General features: G+C 44.7%; 3 protein-coding genes across 4 annotated transcripts; all 3 read right to left on the bottom strand.

Annotated features, from left to right (window-relative positions):
* Positions 1-242: 242 nt before the first annotated feature.
* On the bottom strand, positions 243-20,197 carry LOC130195452 (NEDD4-binding protein 1-like). Of its 2 annotated transcripts, XR_008832065.1 has the most exons (3): positions 19,526-20,197; positions 1,191-1,249; positions 243-849 (listed from the first exon to the last, which is right to left on the bottom strand). XR_008832065.1 is itself a non-coding variant. In XM_056416983.1 (2 exons), exons 1-2 carry the CDS (start codon positions 19,816-19,818, stop codon positions 1,192-1,194), a joined length of 351 nt encoding a protein of 116 aa, XP_056272958.1. In that variant the 5' UTR covers positions 19,819-20,197; the 3' UTR covers positions 1,107-1,191. The 2 variants fall into 2 exon arrangements, 1 of the variants encoding a protein (XP_056272958.1); XM_056416983.1 differs by lacking the exon at positions 243-849 and having other exon boundaries at positions 1,107-1,249.
* A 668-nt stretch (positions 20,198-20,865) lies between these two features.
* On the bottom strand, positions 20,866-22,532 carry LOC130195014 (NEDD4-binding protein 1-like). The gene is made up of 5 exons (XM_056416244.1): positions 22,370-22,532; positions 22,185-22,281; positions 21,626-21,733; positions 21,094-21,195; positions 20,866-20,980 (listed from the first exon to the last, which is right to left on the bottom strand). Exons 1-5 carry the CDS (start codon positions 22,521-22,523, stop codon positions 20,866-20,868), a joined length of 576 nt encoding a protein of 191 aa, XP_056272219.1. The 5' UTR covers positions 22,524-22,532.
* A 194-nt stretch (positions 22,533-22,726) lies between these two features.
* On the bottom strand, positions 22,727-24,597 carry LOC130195451 (uncharacterized). Its single transcript, XM_056416981.1, has one exon. It carries the CDS (start codon positions 24,537-24,539, stop codon positions 23,142-23,144), a length of 1,398 nt encoding a protein of 465 aa, XP_056272956.1. The 5' UTR covers positions 24,540-24,597; the 3' UTR covers positions 22,727-23,141.
* Positions 24,598-27,177: the final 2,580 nt, after the last annotated feature.

Below are 27,177 nucleotides of genomic sequence, written 5' to 3'. Positions count from 1 at the left end.
AGTTATGTTCCTGCAGAATGTTGTGTATAGTTCAGTGTGAGAAAAAAAGACAGGATGGTAGATATGAGAAGAGATAGGAGACACACTAGTATGTTATAAGGGCTTTATTTACATTGAAACAGGTTTAATATCCACAAGTTAACTTATTTTTAAAGTCAACATTTTACTTTTTCTTAACATTTGATGGTATTGTTTTTTAATGACAAAAGCCATTATAAAGCCAATATGTTTCACAATCCGGTGCAGCAGGTAGCAGCACGCACCTTTAACCTTGAAGAAGAAGAAGTAAACTATGTGCAAGAGGTAATGAAGATGCAACGTTGGGTCAGGCCGGTGAGGCAGGAGCACCACCACTTCACGAACCAGACAGAACAGCGCCCCCACGTGTGTCTGCATTTGAACTACACCTTCATTCTTCAACACAGGTTGTTACTCAGTTTTTTGTTGACATCTTTAAATCCACCGGTGTTCAATTTCAACAACTTTAGAACAATTTAGGAAACACTTTCCAATGTGTTAAATAGGAGGTGTAATGCTTTGTTGAATGGTTGCAAGATTAAATGTTTCTGAAGATGTCAAAAATTCACTCTTCAATGAAAGATGAGAGAGATCAGAGAAACATGTTTTAACAGTGTGTGCTTATCAATTCAGAAAATGTACACTGACAACAGCACTGTGTCAAATATTTGTAATCAGAAATGAAATAAATAAATAAAAATAAATTCTGAACACAGATTTATGATAACATTTATTTTTGATTAGATTAGAACACAATTAATTAAACACACTGCAAGGAACAAAAAAATAGTCGTGGTTTGGGGGAGACACTTGTCCATTCTCCATCCAGTCCTGTAAGAAAGCAAAAAGACCACATTTTAATGTTTCATTTACCCTTCCTCATCCACTGACATGTATGCAAACTAACAGATCTTTTCACACTCTCACACACACACACACACACACACACACACACACACACACACACACACACACACACACACACACACACACACACACACACACACACACACACACACACACACACACACACACACACACACACACACACACACACACACACACACACACACATTACTCTGCAGACTGACCCGTGACCTCCTAATTGTCTCTAAATATAACCTTACTGCTTTATATTCAACATGTTATATTTACCTCATATATTAATTTACCTCAGTTGCTGAAGTCCAGGGATTCAAGGGGCTCCCATGAATTCCTCCACTTAATTCCACTGATTTAAAAGAGATGGGGATAAGACACAAATGATAAAAACAGTAATGTTATGTACTTACTTTAAATTGAATGGCCCGGTTACATAATGCCCTGCCACAATACATCGGCTGTGAAAATCTGTCTTAATAAAAAGAATAAGAGAAGAATATATATATGTATTTATTGGAAGGAATAACTATATATGGTGGAATGAGCTCCCCACTGACATCAGGACAGAAGAAAGTCTCTACATCTTCCGCCGGAAACTAAAAACGCATCTTTTCCGACTATATCTGGATTAAAACACAGATTAGCACTTCAGTGGCACTTAAATGGCTCTTATTACCTTCGCATTGAAAATGTTTTGATCGCCGTGTATTATTTATTTATTTGTATGCGTGTTATTCGCAGAACTCAAAAAGTATTGAACCAAATCGCATGAAATTTGGTGGTATGATTGTTTATTATCCGGGGACCAGTTGATTAGATTTTGGGATCGATCGGGTCAAAGGTCAAGGTCAAAGGTCATGAACAGGTCAAAATGTTCTTGAATCGCATGAAATTTGGTGGGATGATTGGTTATTACCCGGGGACCATTTGATTAGATTTTGGGATCAATCGGGTCAAAGGTCAAGGTAAAGGTCATAGAAAGGTCAAAATCGTTTTTTTACCATAGCACGATACATTTGTGTCCAATTGGCATGCAACTAATGCCAAAATGTTCATAATTCAATGCCCAATCTTGTGATATGCGAAGGTATGCGCTCTACAGAGTACCCATTCTAGTTATGGTACTTTTGTAGTTCGACTTTCTTGAAGAAATGTTACTTTCTGTATTCTTGTTGTTCCGAGTTTGTACTCTTGGTTGATGCACTTATTGTAAGTCGCTTTGGATAAAAGCCTATGCTAAATGACATGTAATGTAATATATTAATCTATTTGAATGCCTGTCAAATACCAACTTTTTACTCGTGAAAATAAAGAATCAACACGAGCAAGAGTTTAAACAAAGACATTTAAGCTAGCCTACACGTTCGTTGTTATAATGTCATAGGCCTACTGAGCGGTAAATATAAGACAAACAATGCTGTTATCCTTAGATTTGTTTTAATTGCTATTTATAATCTGTATAAGCTCATGTCTTCAGCCAGTCCAATAACTTTGTCAAATATGCTACAGTTTCTATTCGTGATAGGCCCTATAGACAGATGCCAGAGAACCATGGCTGGAAGGATTGATATCCAAGGAAATGATGAGGACTCTGATGAAGATATGTTTCGAATATCAGAAATGAGTGATGAACTGAGCAGCAGGATTGGTACCCAGTCAAATGAAGAACATATGATTCGAATATCGGAAATGAGTGCTGAACTGAGCAGCAGGATTGACACCCCGTCAGATGATGAAGCTGAACTCAGTTCCAAACAAAAAATGGAAAAGGTAAGTGCTACTTACCAAAAGTTACATTTAAATATAATGTAGCAGTCTTCATACTGTGATGTATTTGGTGTTAACAATTGTAATGTGGTGGTGAAGTGACAACGTTTTCGTCGACATGCTGAATAGGGCCGTAAAATGCCTGCAGTAAAATGGAGAAAACGAGACCAATTTGGCCGGCTGATTATACAGAGTTGCAGTTCCTCCAAAAGTATGTATTCCAAAACATACTGTGTCACTGTTATTTCTTTGCTTTTTAACAATTACATTTTTAATGACTATCCTTGTCTTCCTAGCGTACTCCAAACGTAAAGCAAAATCTTGCCAGATGCAGCAACCAAGTACTTCTGCAGAACATGTTGCAGACAGTCCAGAAGGTAAGTTTCTATCAGTGTCAACCTCTTGCTTCATTTTCTCCTATATATAGTCGGTGTGTTTGGGGCCATATGGAGCTGACACTTGGCCCACTTTCAAAGTAATTCTAAGCTAAATTAATTACAACTTGTATTACAAAGAAAAAATAAAGTATTGGTAATATGCTAAATGAACCTTGTAAACACGGAAGCAATATTGAGTCAAAGGTCACAGTTTAGTTCAACTGTAATATTGACATTGATTCCCTGTATCTGTTGATCTGCAGGCACATTCACCTCTGATGTACAAGAGGCTCACAATACGATTGGTAAGATTCCCTCAAAATACTATTGCCGTTGTTTTCGTTTTGATTATGATATACATTCAAGTCATTAAGGTGTTTTGCTTTTACTCAAAGTTAATAAGTATTCATTACTGATCTATAACTGATCATCACAATATGTTTAGCTTAATCAGAAAGTAATATATATTATTTTGAAGAATAATTTAGTTTCCTTAAAACAATATAGGTCAACATGACACTGAATGTTATTAGCCACCTCAAAGTTATTTTATGAATCTGTCTGATTATTACACATCTGTTACTTTCATTTCCCAAGATCTTCATATGAAAGAACTGCAACAACTCTTAGAAGCAGTTGAAGAGGATCGTGGTTCAAATTCCACTGAAGTCTCATCTGGTCGAACATGGACAGTACGACAGGCTTTATGCCATGAAAGATGGCAGAAAGCAAGACCTCAGCTTCTTGAGGCCATGCTGGAGGCAGGGAAGGTCCCGAAGGGACTGTGCCATGCGTGCAAATTAAAAGATGCAGTGATTTGTTGCACAGACTGCCGTCCCAAACATATGCTTTGCTCCAAATGTGATGTTACTGTACATCGGCAATACAGTTTGCACAACAGGTGCTTACTTGTAGGGGGCAGCAACAAAGCCCTTCCTCCGACTAGTATCATTGCTAAAGAAGCTAGTGGTCAACTATCACTGTGTGAAGAAGGTATACTTTTTTTTATGGGATATTTTCAATCCTTCATCAGTTCTCCTCCTGTCGAGGCATAGCGCTGGCTGTGGAGACCTTTTGGCGGCTCGGTCACCGGGAGATCACGGTCTTTGTCCCCCAGTGGCGCCAGAAAAGAGACAGACCGGTTCACAACAGGTACACGTGTTCATACGGGGCGTTCCACATTTGTTCATTTTTTTTTTCATCATGTAATATTAATAGAATTATTGTTATCTTATTACAGAGCAACATTTTCTAAACCAGCTGGAGGACCTGAGACTGCTCTCCTTCACCCCCTCCAGAGAGGTGTGTGGCCAGAGGATCTGTTCACATGACGACAGGTACACACACACTTCCCTTCAGCCTTTTGATCAGATCCGGCTTGTGAGAGGAGAGAGTTCTTTACATCCCGACAGCGACACGCAGCCAGCGGAGAATCCGGCAAGCGATCCCGAACCCTCTCGGTTCCATTATAACCTCTGAAGGTGTCCGACAGGGAGCTCCTTACTCTCCCCCCACCCATTGCTCTATAATTGAAGCCTGGTTGTGAAAGCCAGATCTCTCTGGACCTTTTAAAATTGATCATCAAATATATAGGTTCTCGCAGATATGATCGGCAATATTGTGTTTGGGGTTTGTAAAGATGAACTGAAGACGGAGCGTGACTCGGCAATCCTCCCCCGGTGGATTCCCCCTCTCTGAATGAGCTGCTGACCCTTTGAGCGAAGGGGGAAGTCCAGAGTGTCTAATCTGCACACACACACATACACACACTCTCTCTCACTCTCTCTCTGTTAGGTTCCTGCTCCACCTCGCAGAAAAAACAGATGGGGTCATCGTAACCAACGACAACCTGAGGGACTTTGTGGACACCTCGGACACCTGGCGCAAGATTATTCAACGGAGGTAATTGTGTGTGACGCCCGGGCATTCATTCACTTCTACGTCCCAATTACCGGACGAGAGGCGGGAAAGTCCACTGAGGCCCGCCGGGTGGAACTAACGGACATTCAACAAGGAAGAGCAAACGAAAGGGCAAATGAGTGGGGGGCCGGGGGGTGTTTCATGTCAGTGCTCCTGTAGTAGGAGAGATAAATGCTGTACGTAGACCGTTGCTGGGGGAACTGCCCTCAAACTGCAGAGTGGTAAATGTGAGCGGCACACAGACGTTCTTCATCAGTCGATATTTGGTTGTTCTTTTAGGGGCGATCCCTCCCCACACGGAGGCCTTCATGCCCTGAGCTCCGAGGCCACATGTGTTGTTGGTGCAGACAAAAATAATCATCTCCGTGAACCTTTTGCCAAACACTCGTATTTATTTCCTCGCCACTGATAGGTTGCTTCAGTTTACATTCGTGGGGGACTACTTTATGATCCCCGATGACCCTCTGGGGAGGAACGGACCTCACCTGGACATCTTCCTGCGCCGAGACGACAGGTGGGTTTCGTCTGTGTTTTGTGATATTGATCCTTTATTTTGCGATCCCAATGTCATGTCAATCCTTTGATGACCACATAGATGTTGAATAGTTGTCATTTCTCCCTGTCAGGAGGGCCCCGGTCACCCCTCCCCCACTGAGACCCCCAGACCTCCGGCTCTCCTCCCAGCAGCAGCCAGTTTACGCCCAGGCGCTCCAGTCCGCCCCTCGGCCCCTGTTCAGTTAAGTGAAGTGCTGAATACAATGATAATTGGGAAATACCATACTGGTGCGGTCAACCTACCAACTGTGTCACAGAACCAGCCAGCTACACCCGAATCGATTGGAGATATGCTTGCGAAATAGGGTTAGAGTTGAAGAAACTTCCAACACGCACACCACCTCAGGAACATGGCAACGTTGCACTAACTATCATGACAGAGTTTGCTGGTGAAAGTAATGTCTCTAATTGTTGGATATGTCAGCATATGCCCATGTCATCCAGATCTCCTATGCTGGTTCCAGTTCCCTTCACGGAAGCCGACTGGAGCGTTATGGGATGGCCTGACATAGCTCGTCTTTTTCGTGAGCAATGAAGAACACTGTTACACTCCGACAATAGACACTTCCACGAACACAGAGAACATTGTTAGATATAATGGACATCAATCGGAATGAGGCGACAACACAATTACTTAATATACTTCAAATAGTACTTAAATACTATTCAACACAACTTAAATATATTAAGGAATATAATAATAATAATAGACAAAATAAGTTGTTCCAAAACAATACACTTTAAACTAAGTATTATTTGTAGGGCTTTCAAGTATACTCAAGTATACTCAAATTAAATACTTAGCATATTTATTTTTCACCTGGGAACTTCATTTACTCTCCACGTTCATATTAATTACTTTTAGTAAATGCCAATACTAAGCGTAGGCCTAGGTACTTTTACATTCTGCAAAATTAAAATGCATGACTTTCCTCACTAAAATATCCGAGTACTTTCACAGCTGCAGATAATCATCTCCGGCGTGCCGTCAGGAGCGCAACTGTCGTGTTTTGATGACGTCATCCCTGGGACTTTCCGGATACGTCATTCGGGGCTTCCGAGTTATTAAGCTAGCTCTCCCTCTTTGTCCATGTCGTTTGATACTTTAAACGTCGCCTCATTGCTCTGGACTACACATCAAGACGCCATGAAAACGCCAATGGCCACCAACGGCGCCGAGAGGTCTGAATATTGAGACGTTGGTGTCGGGAGCGACAGTCAGACCTAGATACGGAATGTCAACAACGCGGCCCCTCCTCGGACTGAGGCGAGTTTCCCAACAAACGTGCGCCGAGCAACAGGCCAGGCAGCAGCTGGATTCAAGATTCAAGATGTTTTATTTGTCACATACACACACAGGGTGTGCAGTGAAATGAAAGTGGCAATGCTCAGCAGGAATGTGCAAGGGCAACAAGTACACACTATTTACAAATAAAAAACAACACAATATTTACAGTAAGTGTGTGTGTGTGTGTGTGTGTGTGCCTAAGAGGGGCAGTTGTGTGGGTCTATGTGGGGGTCCTGGTGAGGTCGGAGTTCACAATCCTGATGGCCTGAGGAAAGAAACTCCGTCTCAGTCTCTCTGTTCTTGCAGCGTGACTACGGAGGCGCCTGCCTGACCGCAGCAGCTGAAACAGTCTGTTGTTGGGGTGGTGAGGATCCTTCATGATCCTGCCGGCTCTGGTTCTGCACCTCCTGGTGTACAAGTCCTGCAGGGTGGGAGTGTAGTTCCAATAGTGCGCTCAGCCGAACGCACTGCTCTCTGCAGAGCCTTCCTGTCCTGAGCGGAGCAGTTGCCAAACCAGGCTGTGATGCTTCCTGTCAGGACGCACTCTACAGCTCCAGAGTAGAAGGACTGAAGGATCCTCTGGGAAACTTTAAATTTCCTCAGCTGCCTGAGGTGGTAGAGGCGCTGCCTTGCCTTTCTCACCAGAGTGTCTGTGTTTGTTGACCATGTCAGATCCTCGGTGATGTGGACTCCCAGGTATTTATACCCGCTCACCCTCTCCACAGTAGTTCCGTTAATCCCCAGTGGTGAGTACGTCCTCTGTTGTTGTACCTTCCTAAAGTCCACAATCAGCTCCTTAGTTTTGGTGACATTCATGATGAGGCTGTTGTCCTGGCACCAGAGTGACAGATCAGCAACTTCCTCCAGGTAGGCCTTCTCGTCGTTGTCGGAGATCAGGCCCACCACCACTGTGTCATCCGCAAACTTGATGATGGTATTGGAGCTGAACCTGGCCACACAGTCATGTGTGTACAGGGAGTACAGTAGGGGGCTGAGGACGCAACCCTGGGGGGATCCTGTGTTCAGGGTGAGGGATTTGGAGGTGTGTGCCCACCCTGACCACCTGTGGCCTGGCGGTCAGGAAGTCCAGGATCCAAGCACACAGGGGTGTTCAGTCCCAGCTCAATCAGCTTGCCGGCCAGTCTGGAGGGGACTATGGTGTTGAAAGCTGAACTATAATCAATGAACAGTAGTCTCACATAGCCCCCCCTCTGGCCGTCCAGATGAGAGAGTGTGGTGTGCAGTACCTGGGAGACAGCATCATCCGTGGATCTGTTTGGGCGATAAGCAAACTGCAGCGGGTCCATGGAGGAAGGGAGGAAGGCGCAGATGTAGTCCTTTATCAGCCTCTCAAAGCATTTCATGACCACCGAGGTGAGGGCCACCGTGGACGAGTTTACGGTGCTGGAGGAGAAGGAAACCGAGCTGAAATGCCCGAGGCCTCGAATCGAGCAGGTTTTCAAAGTAACGTTGACCATTATTGGTCTGCTGGACCACACGGGACCGCCGCACGGCGGCAACACGTCGCAGCTCCGCTGCAGCTCCGAGGGAACTCCGCTGCAGCTCCGAGGGAACAGAGACGACGTGTCAAGGGCGAAGGTGAGGTCCCGTGACAACGTTCACGTGCACGGCGTCGTCGAGCCAGCAGCCCGCTGCGACGCGGAGCGCGTGTTCGTGTTGTTATCCCGAGAGGAGCTCGGCGGTACCTCTCAACCGCTGCGCTCGCGGCCGAGTGTGTCGGTGCTCCCCGGTTGTCTTTAGTCACCGTCTCACCGGAATGTTAACCGTGTGTGTTTGTGTGTTTTCTTGACATAATATTAACTGCCTCTCTGATCAGATATCAACTGAAAGCAATCAGTCACAATGTTCCCAATATAGAAACTCACTTTTGAAGTATCTCGTCTGACTATGACATTTCATTGTGTGTTAGTTATTTGATTGTGTGTTAGTTATTTGATTGTGTTCGTTATTTGATTGTTTGTTAGTTATTTGCAGGGTTCGTACGGTCATGGGAAACCGGGAAAAAGTCCTTAAATGGAATCCCACAAGTTTTGGAAAAGTCATAAAGATTTGTTATATCCATATGTTCATTCACGCAGTTTGATCAAAAGAATAAAACATTCTAGAATTATTATTTTTTAAATCAAATCTATTCATGTATACACACAGATTTCACAATGTTTAGTCATGGACATTTGGTCTAAATTCATGTGAAGGTTCTGGTAATCCAATGTGTATGAACCCTGTATTTGGTTCATCCACATTGTGTGTTAATTATTTGGTTGTGTGTTCGTTGCCATCAGTTCACAAGGAAGGACTACAGCGCGGGGGTCCTTTCTGTTTAACAACATGTTTACATGTTGAGTTGTGTTCGTTTAAAAAGAGGTCAGACTCTGTGGTGTGTCACACACAGTGTTAGCCATGTGTGGGGGAGATGTGCGCAGACATTTCAACATGGTTTCCTTTCTCAGTTGGAATTCCCTTTATTGTGAGGGCTTTGATATCAATGATGGCGTGTTGTGCTAATCTTAGTTACACAACCCATATTTAAAAATTAATACTTTCCAGCCACAAACGTTGATCGACGACAAACGTATAGAGCGTATTCACTCACGTGACCACAACAAACTCTGGCGGCCATGTTGGGGTCCCACCACGGCATTGTTTTGCTTGTTTGTATGCCGCTCTTCCCTTAGAAATGACCATTATATCCTGAAGGAGACACAATTTCAGTTAAAAGCGGTGTGCCTTGTGATTATGGTACTGTGCCTCATTGTTGGATGTGGGACTAATGATTCAGAATATGGGTTTATCAGCTCAACAAGACAGGCAATTACTTCAACTTGTCATGCATCTACTTCGGCTTCACTCGACGTATGAGCGTTACGACTGTTCTCATGTGTTTCTGTTGACACATCGGGTTGTGGGCACGTTTCCATTGACACACTCGTCAATAATCTCTTTTTGCTTTTTCGCCGAGCGAAAATCAATGTCTTTCACTTGCGCAAAAGGAACTGTGGATGGAAACTTGGGAGGAAGCCATGAACATGGCAACTCCGTCGGGCGATGTCTGCCTTTACTCTGTGATTCATTTCAAGGTAAAATAAAACACTGGCTACATGGGAACAGCATCAGCATGGCCACCAAACAGTCACTGCTGGTCCTGAAGGAGCTGGAAGCGGCTTCATCCAGACACTCGTCCTGGAGGCGGAGCTGTGCGACTACGGATCATATATGAACCCAGACACGGGGCGCTTGATGTTCCGACATTTGTGGTATTTCCACAACAAGTATAACGCAGAAATAGTTGTTAATGTCCCATGGTCGATAGCGGAAATGAAAACTGCTTCACAGGAATGTGACCGGGCTATGTGCTGGTAACTAGCGAATTAACCACAAAGTGTTGAGCGAGTAAAATCAGGTAAAAAGGCGTTGCAAATATTCAATTCCAACCGCTGAAATCTTTCTTTGGTAATGCAGAAGGACATGAGGTTGCTGGGCTCTTAACTCAGAGCTATCGGTCCAAAACTCTAGGGTATTCATATTAAGATGTTCCTCTTTGAATCTGAAGAGGATCCACATATCTAAGTTGGTTGAAAGTAGGAAAAATTAACTAAAAGTTTGGTTTTTAGGATTTTCCTCTTGTAAAGATTCTAGAAGCGATTTCACCCCATGTCAATGTATTATATTTAGGTAAATATAATATGGAAGATTAATTTGAAAGACAATTAGGAGGTTACGGGTCAGTTGGCAGAGTAGTGTGTTTGTGTGTGTATGCATGTGTGTGTTTAAAAAGATGTTAGTGTGTCAGAATTTCTTTTAATTTATTTATTATCAGTTCTGATTACAAATATTGGACTCTGGACATATAACAGCAAATACTCACAGTCGCCCTATAATGCTCCTCTAAAGAACAAGTATCAAAACTTATCATTATTTCTTCTACTTTGTACTCTTAAAAAAACTGCAATATGTATATGTTTAATGTAATGAAAGAAGTTAGCTAAATTTAGATTTAGAATTACAGAGTTTGAATGTAAAAGTCCATGTTAATATAAATATAATATGATCTACCTTAAAATTACAAAGAAAATCGTTAAATTGTTAGTATGGACATAAACCTTCATATAAGGAGCTACACATTTAATTACAGGTAATAATTGTTATTTTACATGAATTTGTATGTCATTTAAGAAAACCGTAAAAAGACTGTATTAATAATAGTCATTTTTCTTTACAAAAATGGGAAAAAAATGTTATTTTGAATTATTAGCATAATACTTAAATTAACAGTTGGGTTGTTAATTTACGGATAATGTCTGTAATTTCACAGAGTTTTGTATATAATTAAAAAGAAAAACTACTGTAAATATTTAGAGTTATTTACCGTAAAATTAGGATCTTTTTTTACAGTAATATATCTAGGAAGGCTTGACCGATCTTAACCAGAGTGGTGTCTCGCTATTGAACTTCTGTGCTCGCCACGGCTTGTCCATAACGAACACCATTTTCGAATATAAGGTGGATCATAAGTGTACCTGGTACCAGAACACCTTAGACCAGAGATCAATGATCGACTTTGTAATTGTATCATCTGATCTGTGACCATATGTCTTGGACACTCGGGTGACCTGTTAGTGAGGGTGAATAGGAATGTCTGGCGGACGATCCTGTCCGGCAGGTCTTCAACTCCCACCTTTGGAAGAACTTCTCACACTTCCCGAGGGAGGATGGGGACATTGAATCCGAGTAGACCATGTTCAAAGCCTCTTTTGTGAACCCAGCCGCTAGGAGCTTTGGCCAGAAGGTCATAGGTGCCTGTTTTGGCGGCAACCTGAGAACCTGGTGGTGGACACCGGGGGTGAGGGAAGCCGTCAAGCTGAAGAAGGAGGCTTTTCGGGCCTGGTTGGCCCAGGGGTCTCCTGAAACACAGCTCTGTAAAGTACCAGCAGGCCGGAAGGACTAGAGCTGTGGTGGTCGCAGATGCTAAAACACAGACATGTTTGGCTTTAAGTTTTTGTGTTAGAAAACAAGGTTTTGTCCACTTTTTCATCGATCAGCGTGGCGGCAGAGATCGTGCAGGCCGACTTTAAACTTTTTCTTGGAGCCGCTACTGCGCTCCCGCAGCCCGAAAACATCGAGGGAAGCGGGGGAAATTCGCGAACAGACACCTGGAGCCGCACCGCCCACCTACAGCAGATCGCGAGAAGCTAACGTCAGTCTGGGAAAAGTTCAAGACCACCGATGTTGAAGCCCCCAGCATTCCAACAGGACATGTCTGGCCCCATATCTTTTGTCTAAACAGGGATGATGGCTGACCAACTGGTGCGGATCCAACTGTTTGCGAGGACCGGCGTATCTTTTGTTTTCCGTGCAGATGTGCCGGAAGAGTCTGGTAATGCTAAGCGAGTCCTTCTTGCTTTCCGTCTGATAAGAACATGTATTGCGACCCCAAGAACATTAAGACTCTTGTAACATAACTAGCGAACTAACAACTCCTGGCGATCTCATGCCGAACATTCTACCTCATTCCTGTTTCGCTCGGTCATCACCTCTGCCGTCTACATACCACATTAAGACTCCTTCGTAGCATTATCGGACCTACATGATGCGTTATGAGCGCATCCACACAACCGGACGGCGGCCGTGGTGTTGGTGGCTGAGACTTTAATAGGAGCATAAAAAAAAGTCATGTTAACTGGGGTGCTATGGACTCCTCAAACCACTAGGAAAAGGCTCGTTGGACCACTCATGGTGAATGTTCAAGAAGAGAGGCTACTTAGCTGTCTCTCCCAAGAGAGAGAAAAAAGCTGTCTCGCCATTTCGTGCGCTGCAGACCTGAAGGTCGTAGCGGGGACTTCAAAGTGAAAGCCGTGAGCGGCTATCTGACCCCGTTGGCTGAGCTACAGGGCCCGCTCCTGCGTGTGGGTAAACTGGGACGTAGTCAGGCGCTCTCCAGCACGTGCAGCAGTTCTTGAGTAATGAGCCTCATATGAACATGCGAAGTTGTTCTTGTCCCCACGGTAAAGTTAGGGTCTTTCTAACCAAAAGCAGGTGGGTTGATAGACATCCCCGTCTTGAAGCTTAGAGCGCCTATTTGATAGCCTATAACTCCGGTCTTGTATCCAGCAACATGCTGCAGTACAAGGCAGCGTATCCGGCCGGACTGAGGAGACAAGGCAGCGGAAGGTGCTGGTACAGGCGGTGAGTGGAATCACAAAGGAGCAGCGCGTAGAGAGGCGCCTGGCGGGGACTACGGACTGGGCACACCTGGCAGAGCAGACCAGCTATGGTGAGTGTGGACGCATCCCTAGGCAGACCCCTGAACTCATTTTATGCCGCGGTTTGAGGCTAGCAACACTGAACTCATACGCATTTAACAACAACACTATTACAACAGCGGTGGTCTGCAACAGCAACAACTTTACCTCTCTCTGTGGTGAGTTCTACGCTGAGGATGAACACACACTCTGGTGTGACTGTCTCAGTGTGCAGGAGGGAGAATTTGGTGAACACCAGGGTACCTGCAGGTCCGCATGGCCAGCTGGCTCAGTGTTCTACAACTGTCAACCTCAAGCTGGCTGATCCGTGGTCCCCGCCTGCTTCAAGAGATCCCTGGCTGTCCCTGTGCCCAACAATGCTTAAGATCCACTGAATCCCTACCCCCAGGATGCTTCTGCCTCGGTGGTCATGAAATGCTGAGAGGCCCTCAATAGCTACATCTCATGAATGAAGAAGGCCTCCATGGACCCGCTGCCTAAGCCTTATCCGGCCAAACAGATCACAGATGATGCTTGCTCCCAGTGCTGCACACTTCACTCTATGCTGGACTGCAGGAGGTGAGACTTTCCTCTCATGCTGTCACAGAGAGGGGGGGGCTGAGACAACACCATAGTCCTTGATTAGGGTTCAGCTCTCAACACCACCCTCAGACTCAGACTGGCGGTGAGCTGATCCTGGACTTCCTGACTGCCCAGGCCCTGTGTGCTTGGGGTGAGCAGGCTACACCTCACAGTGAACACCCTGTTCACAGACTCCCCCCAGCCTCCCAGTGGGCAGATCCCCAGCCTGTACTCCCACTCCCTGTATGACTGTGTGGCACTGTTAGCTGTCCACCATCATCAAGTTTGCGGAGTTTGCGGTGGTGGTGGGCCTGATGGGCGGTGTCGGCGAAGGCCTACCCTTAGGAAGTTGAAAGGAAGTCATGGTGGTGCCAGGACAACAGCCTCATTGCCTCATCATGAAAAACTAAGGAGCTGATTATTCTGTTTTGGACTTTGGAGACAGAGGCGGAGGCTCACCACTGACACTGGGGATGGGGACTACTGTGGGGTGGCGGGTATAAAATGTGGAAGGGAGGTCCACACCACCGAGGGACATGGTCAACAAGCACAGGAGACACTGTGGTAGAAAGGCAGGCAGCGCCTCTACTACCTCAAGAGCAGCAGCTATGAATTTAAGTTTCCCAGAAGGGTCCTTCCTTCCTTCTACTCTGGAGCTGTAGGCGTCTGACAGCTGACATCACAGCCTGGTTTGGCAACTACTCCGCTCAGGACAGGAAGGCTCTGCAGAGAGTAGTGCGTTGCACTGGACGCTTCAAGGGGCGCTCCCACCCTCACTCCTTGTACACCAGGAGGTGCAGAGTGGTGCCGGCAGGATCATGAAGGATCCTCAGGATCCCTCCAAACCACTGTTTCCAGCTGCTGCGGTCCAGGCAGCGCCAGGCGGAATCGCAGCTCAGAACAAGAGAGAGAGGCAGAGAGTCACGGCGGGTTTCTTTCTCAGCAGACTCCGACCTCACCTCGACGACCTCACCAGGACCCCACAACTGCCCACCTTACCCACACACACACACACACACACCACACACACACAATATTGTGTACTTTTGTGTGTGTTTTTGTGTACTTGTGTGTGCTTGTGCCACCTGCATTCCATTGTGGCATTGCCATTTTCTGCACACACACCCTGTGTGTGTGAAACAAAAATAAAACATCTTGAATCTTCTTGAACATGGAAGGAGTTCGAGGAGGGCATGGAGAAGGACTTCCGGTTGGCCTCAAGGAGGCCATATCCCTGGCAGAGGTGGCAAGGCGCCTGGGGTGGATGAGATCCACCCTGAGATGCTGAAGGCACTGGACATTGTTGGGCTGTCTTGGCTGAGATGCCTTTTCTACTGAGTATTTTTTATTTTGTAAACATTGTTTTGTAAAAAATAACACTGCTTTCAAGGCATTTCTGAACATACCAATGTCTCCTCTTTTTTTACAATGACGTTAGTCACACGGTAGTAAAGTTAGATACACGTTAGTAACGTTAGCCACACGTGTGTAACGTTAGACACGCGGTAGCTAGCAAGAAAGAAAAGATTGACAAAATGTATCTAAAGGGAGCTAGCGCACCAACACAAACATACATGGCATTCACCTTTTAAAGGCGTTTTCATATGACACATACCCCCGTGTTCTACATCAAACATTCCAGAACAATCTCAGCTCTATTCAATGAGGCTCAGTTGTCCTCGTGCCGTGTTCTCTGCTCTCTGACTGACAGGCTGCTATAGAGCCTCACCTGTGAGGTGGGAGGTCATTTGTGATTTACTGAGTGTTCATTGGTTGTTTTTTTCCCAAAATGTTGACAGACAAACGGATTGACCAATCACGTTGAAGGTTTCGTGTGACGAGATCTTTCCGCGCCGCATCATCCGACACGTCGCCCCTCCATTCCTCTGTATCAGAGGGGGAGACGGGAGGAAGGAGGAGCAGGAGCAGTGGTGTAGTCCAGGGTATACGCTGGTATACGGCGTATACCCACTTATTTTTCAGTCAGCATTGCGTATACCCACTTCTCAATCACCGCGGGTGCCTGGTGCACATTATTTAGTAGTGCATGGGTCACTCACAGGCGGACCGCGGTCCGGGTCCGGACCCAGTCACCGTTGTCTGTGGACCCTGGACCGAAATCCAATTATTATTTCCGAATTATTAACTGTTGATGGATCGCTTCTATTTCACCGGCCGAAATTAAGGCACAGAAAAATAAACCTCAAATCCCAATATGATCAGAACCCTAACACATGAATTAATATGATCACAGAACCCTAATACATGAACTAACTGACCAACAATAATGTTAACAGAGGAGAAATGGGCTGAAACAAGTGGTTTAATAACCAGGTGTTGAAAACCATTTATTTTTTCAGTTTTAGGACTTTGCACTTTTGAGTTTATCTAATTGGTTTTGATGTGTGGAAGAGGATGATTTGTGTTTTTAATTTAAAGTGAAACATGAACAAGGATGCATGGTCTAATTCAGTTTTGAAGTAATTTATTTAAATAAATGTTAAAAAATATACAAATCTCTGACTGTAAAACTGTGTTTGCCTCATGTTGAATATATGTTATACTCATGCATAACACCACCTGTGTAGGACCAGTAGTATCTGCTCCAAGTCATGTTATTTTTATAATAGTACCACACTGACCTACACTATGTTTTGTAAATTAGCTGTTCCAAGAGACTGTTTACAAAAGAAAGAAAGGTCTATATGGACAACTTGCAAGGCGAGAGAATAGTTGTCCAATTTTGTGTGGATGGAGTAAGGATAAGGAATAGTTCACTCAAATTGCATAATAATGTAGTTGTCTCTTACCAGTCTGTGGGTCAGTATTGGGTCAATAATTTCATAATCCTTATTCCCTGAGGTCAAGCAGCAGGAATCATGTGGCAATGTTTAAATAATACTAGGTTAATAATTTTTGGGTAAACTAAATAGAGTATGTCACTATTTATAAAACAGGGCGTTTATCCTTTGCTGTATGGGCTGCTTAAAAAATGTGCTAAATTAAGAGTATACCCACTTCTCCAGGGACCACTACACCACTGAGCAGGAGGAAACCCGACTGATTAATCCACGAGTTTAAACTGATTTCTGCTCCTTATTTTCGCGGAGAAATAATTGTTTTAAAAACGGAAACAGTGTTAAACCGTACTGCCGCGGTTTGACACTCGGTTTGAGTGTTAAAACTTCAACGAACACCGGAAGTAAACAAAGTTGCGTTAATTGCGTTAAAATATTTTAGTGCGTTAATGCGGCCAAATTAATCGCATAGATTAACGCGTTAACGCTGACAGCCCTATTAGTAACACTAACGCTCGCTGAAAGTCATGTATACAGCTAACAGTAACTTTCCTTGAGAAGACGACTGCTTCTGGGCCCCAGAATTCGTCTTGCTCACTCTCCCAAGTCCTCGTACTCCCATGAACCGATACCAGAGCTACAGATGCATGACAGATACTAACTGCACAGCCTGGCCTGACAAGAGCATATACGTCCATTTTACATGTTTATAATACAATTCAAACATAAATATGAGCATAAACCATAAATAAGACTCGAGAGGACTCGAAAGTGACTTGAGAGAGCTCCCCAAGTTATGTAAATATTATTTTTTATAACCCTAGCTTTATGCTACACATGATTGCCGCACTTTTTTGGAAAGCTTACAACCTACGGAATCCGCCAATTTCGCCAAAACCACTGTCAGACAAAGCCTCAGCAAGATATCAACCACATTCCAGTGTGAAAAAACTGAAATGTGACTTACTTATGGATTAAACAATACTTGCTTGGTATGTATTGGTGCATCTGCTTGAGCAGAGCCCCTCTGTTGTGGAACCACAGGCTTCCAAAGTCCAGGAAGAAAGTTAGGGCATTTTGGCTCTCAGCGGACCTAAACCTACGGTTCACGAAATGTGCACTAAACGAATTACTAAAAATATTTAACTTCACTTAATCAAAGTCAAACTTTGCGGAGATACACTTAACACACAATGCTATTTTATAGTAGGAAAAAAAGCGATGATATGCATAGTTAAAAAGAGGAAATATATCCTGAAGTTTTTCTCTTTTCGGAAGTTCAGCTCTGAGAGAAGCAAGTGTCCATTGGTATATATGGTCTGCGTCATAGGAAAAACTAATAATTCTATTGGAAATAATGCAAGATAATTCAATCTGATTCATGTTTATACTGGTGAAAGAAATGACTATATTGTGATTGACTTGACTTTATTTTATATGGACATCACCATTGCATTAGAATTGTAACTGATGCACTGTGTTGAAAACTGGCGGCCATATTGCTATAAAAACTGCATTTTCAATTCTGTAGACAGTTTCATAGTTTTTCTCCTTGAACAGAGAAGACTTGTCCAAATGAGGTCTTGTGCATAGAAATACGACAGTTCCCGTTTCCCGAGGCCCGTGTGTTCACTCTGCTGGTGTGCTGGTGTCTTGTAACAAAGTATTTAAGAAGGGAAGGAATATGACCATGTAGGCCTTTCAAAAATAAGCTTTAGACCCCGTTTACACGATGGGAAAACGCATATATTTTCATGCGTTTTGGCCTTTCATTTACACAAAAATGGAGGTTTTATCACGGAAAACGATCATTTCTAAAAAACTCCGGCCAAAGTGGAGATTTCTGAAAACTCCGTTTTTGTGTTTGCGTGTGAACTAGGTCAAACAGAGTTTTATGTTGTCAAACGTCACAGTATGCGACTAAAAATGCTTCACGTCATGTGAGCGTCCTATGTTTACAGTTAGTTTGCTTACTGATCATGGATGGTGTCAAGGTAGTGCTCATTTGTGCATTCCGGTACTTTCCTCTGACTGCCTTCATTTTCGTTGTCAGGTGCGCCCGAGTTATTTCCTCCTCGACATGAGGATACTCCTCGGAGGTCTCGGACGGGTACTGTTCTAAGAACAATGCCAACATATCCCTATATTTAGTTTGGCATGATTCCCAATCCACATTATCGAGTGCTTTAATTGCCTTATAATCTAAGGCGACTCGAAGCAGCAGCTCCACTTCGCTGTCTGTCCATACAAATGAACCTCACGCCATATTTACTCTCTAAAGGAAAAGGAAGTTGATCGTGTTTTTCGTAGTTGTTGTTGGTTTTGAGAATTCTGATTGGTTTGCATGTCTTTATCCTTCTCGTTACACTGCCGACGACAGGTTTGGCATAGTTATGATGGCGCCCGGGGGCGTATTTATGCGGGTTCATAAAACAGAAACTTTTTTGAAAACAAACTTGTGTATACAACGTTATTTTTGAAAACGGAGGGGCAGAAATATTCGTTTCTGTAAATACCCGGCTATGTGTAAATGTGGCCTTAATCTTGAATCGCTTAAAAAGCTTTCAAAGTTGAACATAAAATGTTTTTGCAAGATCTGACAATGGTGCCACCTCATTGTTTTTTGTCCATAATTTTGATGGGTTGTATAGTTGTTTGTGAGCAATATATTTCCATTGTAATTTACAATAAGTGAATGTTGACTGTAAAATCTATGCCAACCAATTGTAATACATTGTACCATATTTTTTGCAATGGAATTTTGGCAACTGCTGGCCATTTACTTTGAACTTGGTAATAAAATACCGTAACTCATACAGTTGTACTGTGTTTATCTCTGAGAAAGACTGTAATTAGGTTTACAGTATAACTGCTGTTTTTCAAAACATACCGTAATGTATTATACGTTGTCACTTTACTTTTCACGGTGAATTTCTGGCAACCATAGCTGCCGGTAATTCACCGTTAAGTTGAACTTTTCATTAAAGTACAGTAATATATTATACAGTTGTACTGTGTTTTTCACTGAGACAGAATTAGCTTTACAGTATAACTGCTGTTTTTTCTAAAGCACCGGACCTCATCTTCGCCCTTGACACGTCGTCTCTGTTCCCTCGGAGCTGCAGCCATATTTGCCGCGACGTGTTGCCGCCGTGCGGCGGTCCCATGTGGTCCAGCAGACCGATAATGGTCAACGTTACTTTGAAAACCTGCTCCATTCGAGGCCTCGCGCATTTCAGCTCGGTTTCCTTCTCCTCCAGCACCGTAAACTCGTCCACGGTGGGGTCCTCCAGCTGCTGCCTGGCCGGCTGCTCGTCGCACGTTAGTTGGGAAACTCGCCTCATTCCGAGGAGGGGCCGCGTTGTTGACATTCCGTATCTCGGTCTGACTGTCGCTCCCGACACCAACGTCTCAATATTCAGACCTCTCGGCGCCGTTGGTGGCCTTTGACGTTTTCATGGCGTCTTGATGTGTAGTCCAGAGCAATGAGGCGACGTTTAAAGTATCAAACGACATGGACACAGAGGGAGAGCTAGCTTAATAACTCGGAAGCCCCGAATGACGTATCCGGAAAGTCCCAGGGATGACGTCATCAAAACACGACAGTTGCGCTCCTGACGGCACGCCGGAGATGATTATCTGCAGCTGTGAAAGTACTCGGATATTTTAGTGAGGAAAGTCATGCATTTTAATTTTGCAGAATGTAAAAGTACCTAGGCCTACGCTTAGTATTGGCATTTACTAAAAGTAATTAATATGAACGTGGAGAGTAAATGAAGTTCCCAGGTGAAAAATAAATATGCTAAGTATTTAATTTGAGTATACTTGAAAGCCCTACAAATAATACTTAGTTTAAAGTGTATTGTTTTGGAACAACTTATTTTGTCTATTATTATTATTATTATATTCCTTAATATATTTAAGTTGTGTTGAATAGTATTTAAGTACTATTTGAAGTATATTAAGTAATTGTGTTGTCGCCTCATTCCGATTGATGTCCATTATATCTAACAATGTTCTCTGTGTTCGTGGAAGTGTCTATTGTCGGAGTGTAACAGTGTTCTTCATTGCTCACGAATTGACGAGCTATGTCAGGCCATCCCATAACGCTCCAGTCGGCTTCCGTGAAGGGAACTGGAACCAGCATAGGAGATCTGGATGACATGGGCATATGCTGACATATCCAACAATTAGAGACATAACTTTCACCAGCAAACTCTGTCATGATAGTTAGTGCAACGTTGCCATGTTCCTGAGGTGGTGTGCGTGTTGGAAGTTTCTTCAACTCTAACCCTATTTCGCAAGCATATCTCCAATCGATTCGGGTGTAGCTGGCTGGTTCTGTGACACAGTTGGTAGGTTGACCGCACCAGTAGGCCTATGGTATTTCCCAATTATCATTGTATTCAGCACTTCACTTAACTGAACAGGGGCCGAGGGGCGGACTGGAGCACCTGGGCGTAAACTGGCTGCTGCTGGGAGGAGAGCCGGAGGTCTGGGGGTCTCAGTGGGGGAGGGGTGACCGGGGCCCACCTGACAGGGAGAAATGACAAACTATTCAACATCTATGTGGTCATCAAAGGATTGACATGACATTGGGATCGCAAAATAAAGGATCAATATCACAAAACACAGACGAAACCCACCTGTCGTCTCGGCGCAGGAAGATGTCCAGGTGAGGTCCGTTCCTCCCCAGAGGGTCATCGGGGATCATAAAGTAGTCCCCCATGAATGTAAACTGAAGCAACCTATCAGTGGCGAGGAAATAAATACGAGTGTTTGGCAAAAGGTTCACGGAGATGATTATTTTTGTCTGCACCAACAACACATGTGGCCTCGGAGCTCAGGGCATGAAGGCCTCCGTGTGGGGAGGGATCGCCCCTCAAAGAACAACCAAATATCGACTGATGAAGAACGTCTGTGTGCCGCTCACATTTACCACTCTGCAGTTTGAGGGCAGTTCCCCCAGCAACGGTCTACGTACAGCATTTATCTCTCCTACTACAGGAGCACTGACATGAAACACCCCCCGGCCCCCCACTCATTTGCCCTTTCGTTTGCTCTTCCTTGTTGAATGTCCGTTAGTTCAACCCGGCGGGCCTCAGTGGACTTTCCCGCCTCTCGTCGGGTAATTGGGACGTAGAAGTGAATGAATGCACGGGCGTCACACACAATTACTTCCGTTGAATAATCTTGCGCCAGGTGTCCGAGGTGTCCACAAAGTCCCTCAGGTTGTCGTTGGTTACGATGACCTCATCTGTTTTTTCTGCGAGGTGGAGCAGGAACCTAACAGAGTGAGAGAGAGTGTGTGTATGTGTGTGTGTGCAGATTAGACACTCTGGACTTCCCCCTTCGCTCAAAGGGTCAGCAGCTCATTCAGAGAGGGGGAATCCACCGGGGGAGGATTGCCGAGTCACGCTCCGTCTTCAGTTCATCTTTACAAACCCCAAACACAATATTGCCGATCATATCTGCGAGAACCTATATATTTGATGATCAATTTTAAAAGGTCCAGAGAGATCTGGCTTTCACAACCAGGCTTCAATTATAGAGCAATGGGTGGGGGGAGAGTAAGGAGCTCCCTGTCGGACACCTTCAGAGGTTATAATGGAACCGAGAGGGTTCGGGATCGCTCGCCGGATTCTCCGCTGGCTGCGTGTCGCTGTCGGGATGTAAAGAACTCTCTCCTCTCACAAGCCGGATCTGATCAAAAGGCTGAAGGGAAGTGTGTGTGTACCTGTCGTCATGTGAACAGATCCTCTGGCCACACACCTCTCTGGAGGGGGTGAAGGAGAGCAGTCTCAGGTCCTCCAGCTGGTTTAGAAAATGTTGCTCTGTAATAAGATAACAATAATTCTATTAATATTACATGATGAAAAAAAAAATGAACAAATGTGGAACGCCCCGTATGAACACGTGTACCTGTTGTGAACCGGTCTCTTTTCTGGCGCCACTGGGGGACAAAGACCGTGATCTCCCGGTGACCGAGCCTCCAAAAGGTCTCCACAGCCAGCGCTATGCCTCGACAGGAGAAGAACTGATGAAGGCCAGCACGAACTGAGCGACTTTCCAGCATTCGAATGAAAGCGTGTCTACTCAGACCAGGTGCACTGATTTTAAGGTCTTTGTTAAAGGAGCCCTGTCCTTCACATGGGCTACTGAGGCATTTTGGTTCCTCCGGCTTGATGGTTGACGCGCTCTGTGGTTCTGCTGCTTGCTGTTCGTTTCGAATAACTTGCCTCCGAGACTCTGAATGTTGTTAATCGGGTTTTAATTTAGTGAAGTCCGGTACAAACAGTTCACCAGCTCACCATGATGCGGTCAAAACCTATTTCCCCGTTCCGGGGTCAAAAAACCTGCTGTCGCCAATTACCTGGTGATTAATGTAGGCGGACAAATAACAGCAACAGCGCCACCCAGTGCATACATAACATACATGCACCTACACACAACATTTGGCTCTTACACACCGGCCCCTAATTGTTCATGCAGGTAGACATAACAATTCAAATAAAATACAAAACAAAAAGTAGCCAAATACTGGGCCCTAATTTACACCCTGCAGCAAAGACAGTTGCTTACGATAATGTTGGCCTTTGTCTGCAATCTCACAGAACGTACAAGTCCCCTTTTGTCAGCAAACTTTTTGATTGGTCCAAAGTAATCTACCCCTGTGTTAGTGAATGGTGGTAGATCAGGAAGGACTCTCTCTAGGAAGATCTGCCATCTTCTGTTCAATTGCTCTTCCATTGTAGCGTCGACAAAAGCTGCATTCGGCAATTACCTTTCTGACAGCTGAATTGGCGTTTGTAATCCAAAACCTCTTCCTCACTGAGGACAGCGTATAAACTCGTCCACCATGGCCAAGATTGTGGTGAATATTCTTGAGGATGAGCATAGATACGTGTGGATCTTTGCAGAGGATGAGTGGATGTTTGGCTTCCTCAGGCATTGCTCCTCTGCCCAACCTTCCTCCAACTCTTAATAGCCCATCTTCCAAAATTGGATCCAGCTTATAAACAGGACTCTGCTGGCTCACGGTTGCTTTCCTGGATGACAGGTCAGAAATTTCCTCACTGTGACTTTGTCCCTGACAGTATCTGATGGCAATTTCTGCTCCTATTAGATCATCCAGTGTCAAGATCATCCTATTTGACTCAGCTGTGACCCTCTGTCGTTTAGCAGCCCGCTTTGACCTATTCTGACTGGTGTCCTCCAAATGATGAACCACAGATACCTCCAATTGCTTTCTCTGGCGAGTCTGTGTCAACAACATGGTCTTTAATCGGAGGAACCAGGCAACTGCCGTTTTGAGCCTCCTCCAGCTGGAAAAGTAGGCAATAAGTTGGTCAGTAGGACTAGGCACGTCCACTACGCTGATGACATTTACTGTTGCCTCCTTTCTCACCTCTTGGTCATCTGAGTCCACTAAGACTTCCAACACAGTCTTAGGCCAGTCCTCTTCATGCTTCCAGAGAAATCCAGGACCTTCAAGCCACCTGCTACTCTTCACAAAGTCTGAGGCCTTCATTCCCCTTGACGCGTCGTCGGCTGGATTGTCTTTGGAACTGACATGTCTCCACTGTGAAGGCTCCGATGTCTCTCTGATGGTCGAGATTCTGTTGGCCACAAAAGTGTGAAAGCGCTTATCCTCATTGTTAAGGTACTTTAACACTGCGGTGCTGTCGGTCCAAAACACTGAACTGTCCAACTGTAAGTTCAACTCCTTTTTCAACATTGAATCCACTCTAACAGCAAGTACGGCCGCTGATAACTCGAGTCTGGGAATAGTTACAGCCTTCAGGGGTGTCACTCTAGCCTTACCGAGCAACAAGGTGACCTGGATGTCTTTTTTGTGATTTAACATCTGGGCGTATGTTACGGTTCCGTATCCACCTTCGCTGGCATCCGCAAAGTGATGTAGTTGAGCATGCCTGACCTCTCCAAAGTCCATTGGTTTGATACACCTTTTCACCTTGAACGTAGCCAGTAGATCCAAATCCTCCAACCACCTTTTCCATTGGTGTAAGATGTCTTGTGGTAAACCATCATCCCAGCCACATCCTCTCCTACAGAGTTCTTGCTGCATCATTTTGGCCAGCAATGTGACTGGTGCCAGGAACCCAAGGGGATCATACACTGAGCTAGTAACTGACAGCATACCACGTCTGGTAAGAGACTGTTCCTTTAACTCCATTTTGAACCTGAAAGAGTCAGTCTCCACACACCACTGCAGGCCCAGAGCTCTTTCCACTGGCAGTATGTCTTGGTCCAGATCCAATTCCCTTAGGTCCTTAGCCTTTTGATCCTCTGAAATGGCTTGTAAAACAACACGACTATTGCTGCTCCATTTTTCTAAATTGAAGCCCCCTTTCCGACAGAGAGCAACCAGATCTCTTATCATCTGGATAGCTTCTTCTTCTGTGGCTGCACTCTTTAAACAGTCGTCTACATAGAAATCCTGTTTGATAGATTCTGACACTTCAGTTGCAAACTCGGATTGGTTGTCCTCTGCAGTTTTCCTTAACGCATAGCTTGCACAACTGGCCGATGACACAGCACCAAACAAGTGTACAGTCATTCGATACTCGACTAGGTCTTTCGTGACGTCTCCTTCTGGCCACCAGAGAAAACGAAGAAAGTCTTTGTCCTCTTCAGCCACCTTCACCTGGTGAAACATGGCTTGAATGTCACCCATGAATGCGACAGGTTCCCGTCGGAAGCGAGTAAGAACGCCAAGGAGTGAACTTGTGAGGTTAGGACCCTGCAAGAGTTCGTTATTCAATGATGCTCCTTGAAATGTGCTTCCACAATCAAACACCACTCGAAGGGATTCTTTCCTTGGATGGTAGACACCATGGTGGGGAATGTACCACACCTTCCCCTTCCCACCATGCAGTTGTTGCTGAGGTACTTGCTCTGCGTAGGCCTTACTGATTAGTTTGTTCATGTACCCTGCATACTCCTTGTGCAAATGTGTGTTGCTAAGAAACCTCTTTCTTAAACCCTGGATCCTTTGTCTAGCCACAGCGAAGTTATTGGGCAGATAGACCTCTTGTTTCCTGAAAGGCAACTTCAAACAATATTTCCCATCCTGAAGTATTGCAGAGCGGTCCATGGTTTCCAGAAACTTGAGGTCTTCTCTGGACATTTCCTTCTCCTCGATCTTTTCATTAAAGTCATGATTGTACTGATGGGCCAGCATTTTTTCCAGTTTGCACACGGAGATCCTGTTCACTGTAGCAGAGGAAATATCTGCCCCTATAGCACCACTGTTTCCATTCAGTGGACCATTAACAGCCCATCCTAGCACGGTCCTGATAGCATATGGGCCATTCCCACGGCTGTTGATGACCTCCCAAGGTTCCAATATCTTGGGAGCGTCAGTTCCAATCAACAGGTCCACGCTTGCCTTTAGGTCTGGGATGTGAACTTTTGACAAATACGACCAGTTAGCGAGCTCTTCAGGTGTCACCATGTTATCAGCAGTGACTGGCATTTTCTTTTGTGTCAACACGTCTGGTAAAATATAAAAGTCGTCACTGTCCAGACCAGATACCTCCAAACCACTCACAATGTGAGCGGGTACTACAGTTTCCTGTCCCATTGTCTGCAGCAAGAAATTGGTTCTTTTGCCTGTAATATTCAGCTTCTGCATTAGATGTTCTGAGCAGAATGTGGCTGAACTACCAGGGTCCAGGAAGGCATACGTTTTAATAATGCGATTTCCTCTTGCAGATTTCACCTTGACGGGGAGGATTGATAGAACACAACGGTCCTTACCGGCCCCTGTATGCCCACATGTTTTCAGCGAAGTTGGCTGTTCGCTAGATGATTCTTTTAACTGTGCAAGCCCTGGTATTCTTCTTTTGATATGAAGCACAGTGGGATGAGTTTTACCGCAAACTTTGCAAAACAAGCGCCTTTCGCAATCTCGGCTCATGTGCCCAATACATAAGCACGCAAAGCAAACTCTCTGTTCCCTCAGCAAGTGAAGTTTCTCCTTGTGTTCCCTTCCATTGAACAGTTTGCACTCCCCTAATGAGTGATTTTTAGCGCAACATAGGCACCCAGATTCCTCAGTTTTCCCTGGTTCTGATGTTGGTTTCCTAGCTCCCTCCGCCCAGTCCCTCGATGTTACTGTTGTCGCAACAACATTTCTCCTTCCTATGTTGCTGGGCTGGGGTTTAAACCGTGTCCCCGTAACACCAGTTGATGCGCCCTGTATGTCACCAAACAAAGGGTCAAAAAGAATTTTGATATGACGCTCAATGAATGTGACCAGATCCATGAAGTGAGCTCTCTGGCTGGTCGCTTCCATTATCCCATGAGCTTTGGTTCTCCATTGCTCCCTCATCTTGAATGGTAACTTCCACATAATGGCTCTCATGTTTACAGGCATATCCAGTTCCTGCATGTACTGGAGCTCCTCCATAACATTGCAGCAACCACGTAAAAACAAAGCATAGGCTTGAAGTGCTTTACCATCTTCAGATTTTATTGCTTGCCAGGACAAAGCCTTGTCCATGTATGCTGCTGCAATCTTATACTGATTACCAAAGTGTTCCTGGAGAAGACCCTTTGCCACTTCATAGCCACGCTCTGGAGCCATATGTTGGCAGCTACGCACCAGCTCTCGCGGCTGTCCTCTTGTAAATTGTTCCAAATAATACAAACAATCCGCCTTTGGTGCCTTTTCCTCCACTCCTTGTTCAAAGGCTTTAACAAAG

This window comes from Pseudoliparis swirei, chromosome 6 (assembly GCF_029220125.1).
Source record: "Pseudoliparis swirei isolate HS2019 ecotype Mariana Trench chromosome 6, NWPU_hadal_v1, whole genome shotgun sequence".
Lineage (NCBI taxonomy): Eukaryota > Metazoa > Chordata > Actinopteri > Perciformes > Liparidae > Pseudoliparis > Pseudoliparis swirei.
The sequence above is the reverse complement of the archived record's forward strand: the minus strand, read 5'-3'. Positions and strand labels throughout refer to the sequence as shown.

Bases quoted from the DNA above. Each gene is read 5' to 3' on its own strand.
- LOC130195452 (XM_056416983.1), bottom strand. From the start codon at position 19,818: ATGTCAACAACGCGGCCCCTCCTCGGAATGAGGCGAGTTTCCCAACTA. The intron at 1,250-19,525 runs GTCCGGTGCTTT...CTTTTAAATCAG, and splicing joins GTGTCAAGGGCGAAGATGAG to TGGAATTAAGTGGAGGAATT.
- LOC130195014 (XM_056416244.1), bottom strand. From the start codon at position 22,523: ATGCTGGAAAGTCGCTCAGTTCGTGCTGGCCTTCATCAGTTCTTCTCC. The intron at 21,196-21,625 runs GTAATTGTGTGT...CGCCACTGATAG, and splicing joins CGCAAGATTATTCAACGGAA to GTTGCTTCAGTTTACATTCA. The intron at 20,981-21,093 runs GTGGGTTTCGTC...TCTCCCTGTCAG, and splicing joins TTCCTGCGCCGAGACGACAG to GTGGGCCCCGGTCACCCCTC.
- LOC130195451 (XM_056416981.1), bottom strand. From the start codon at position 24,539: ATGATGCAGCAAGAACTCTGTAGGAGAGGATGTGGCTGGGATGATGGT.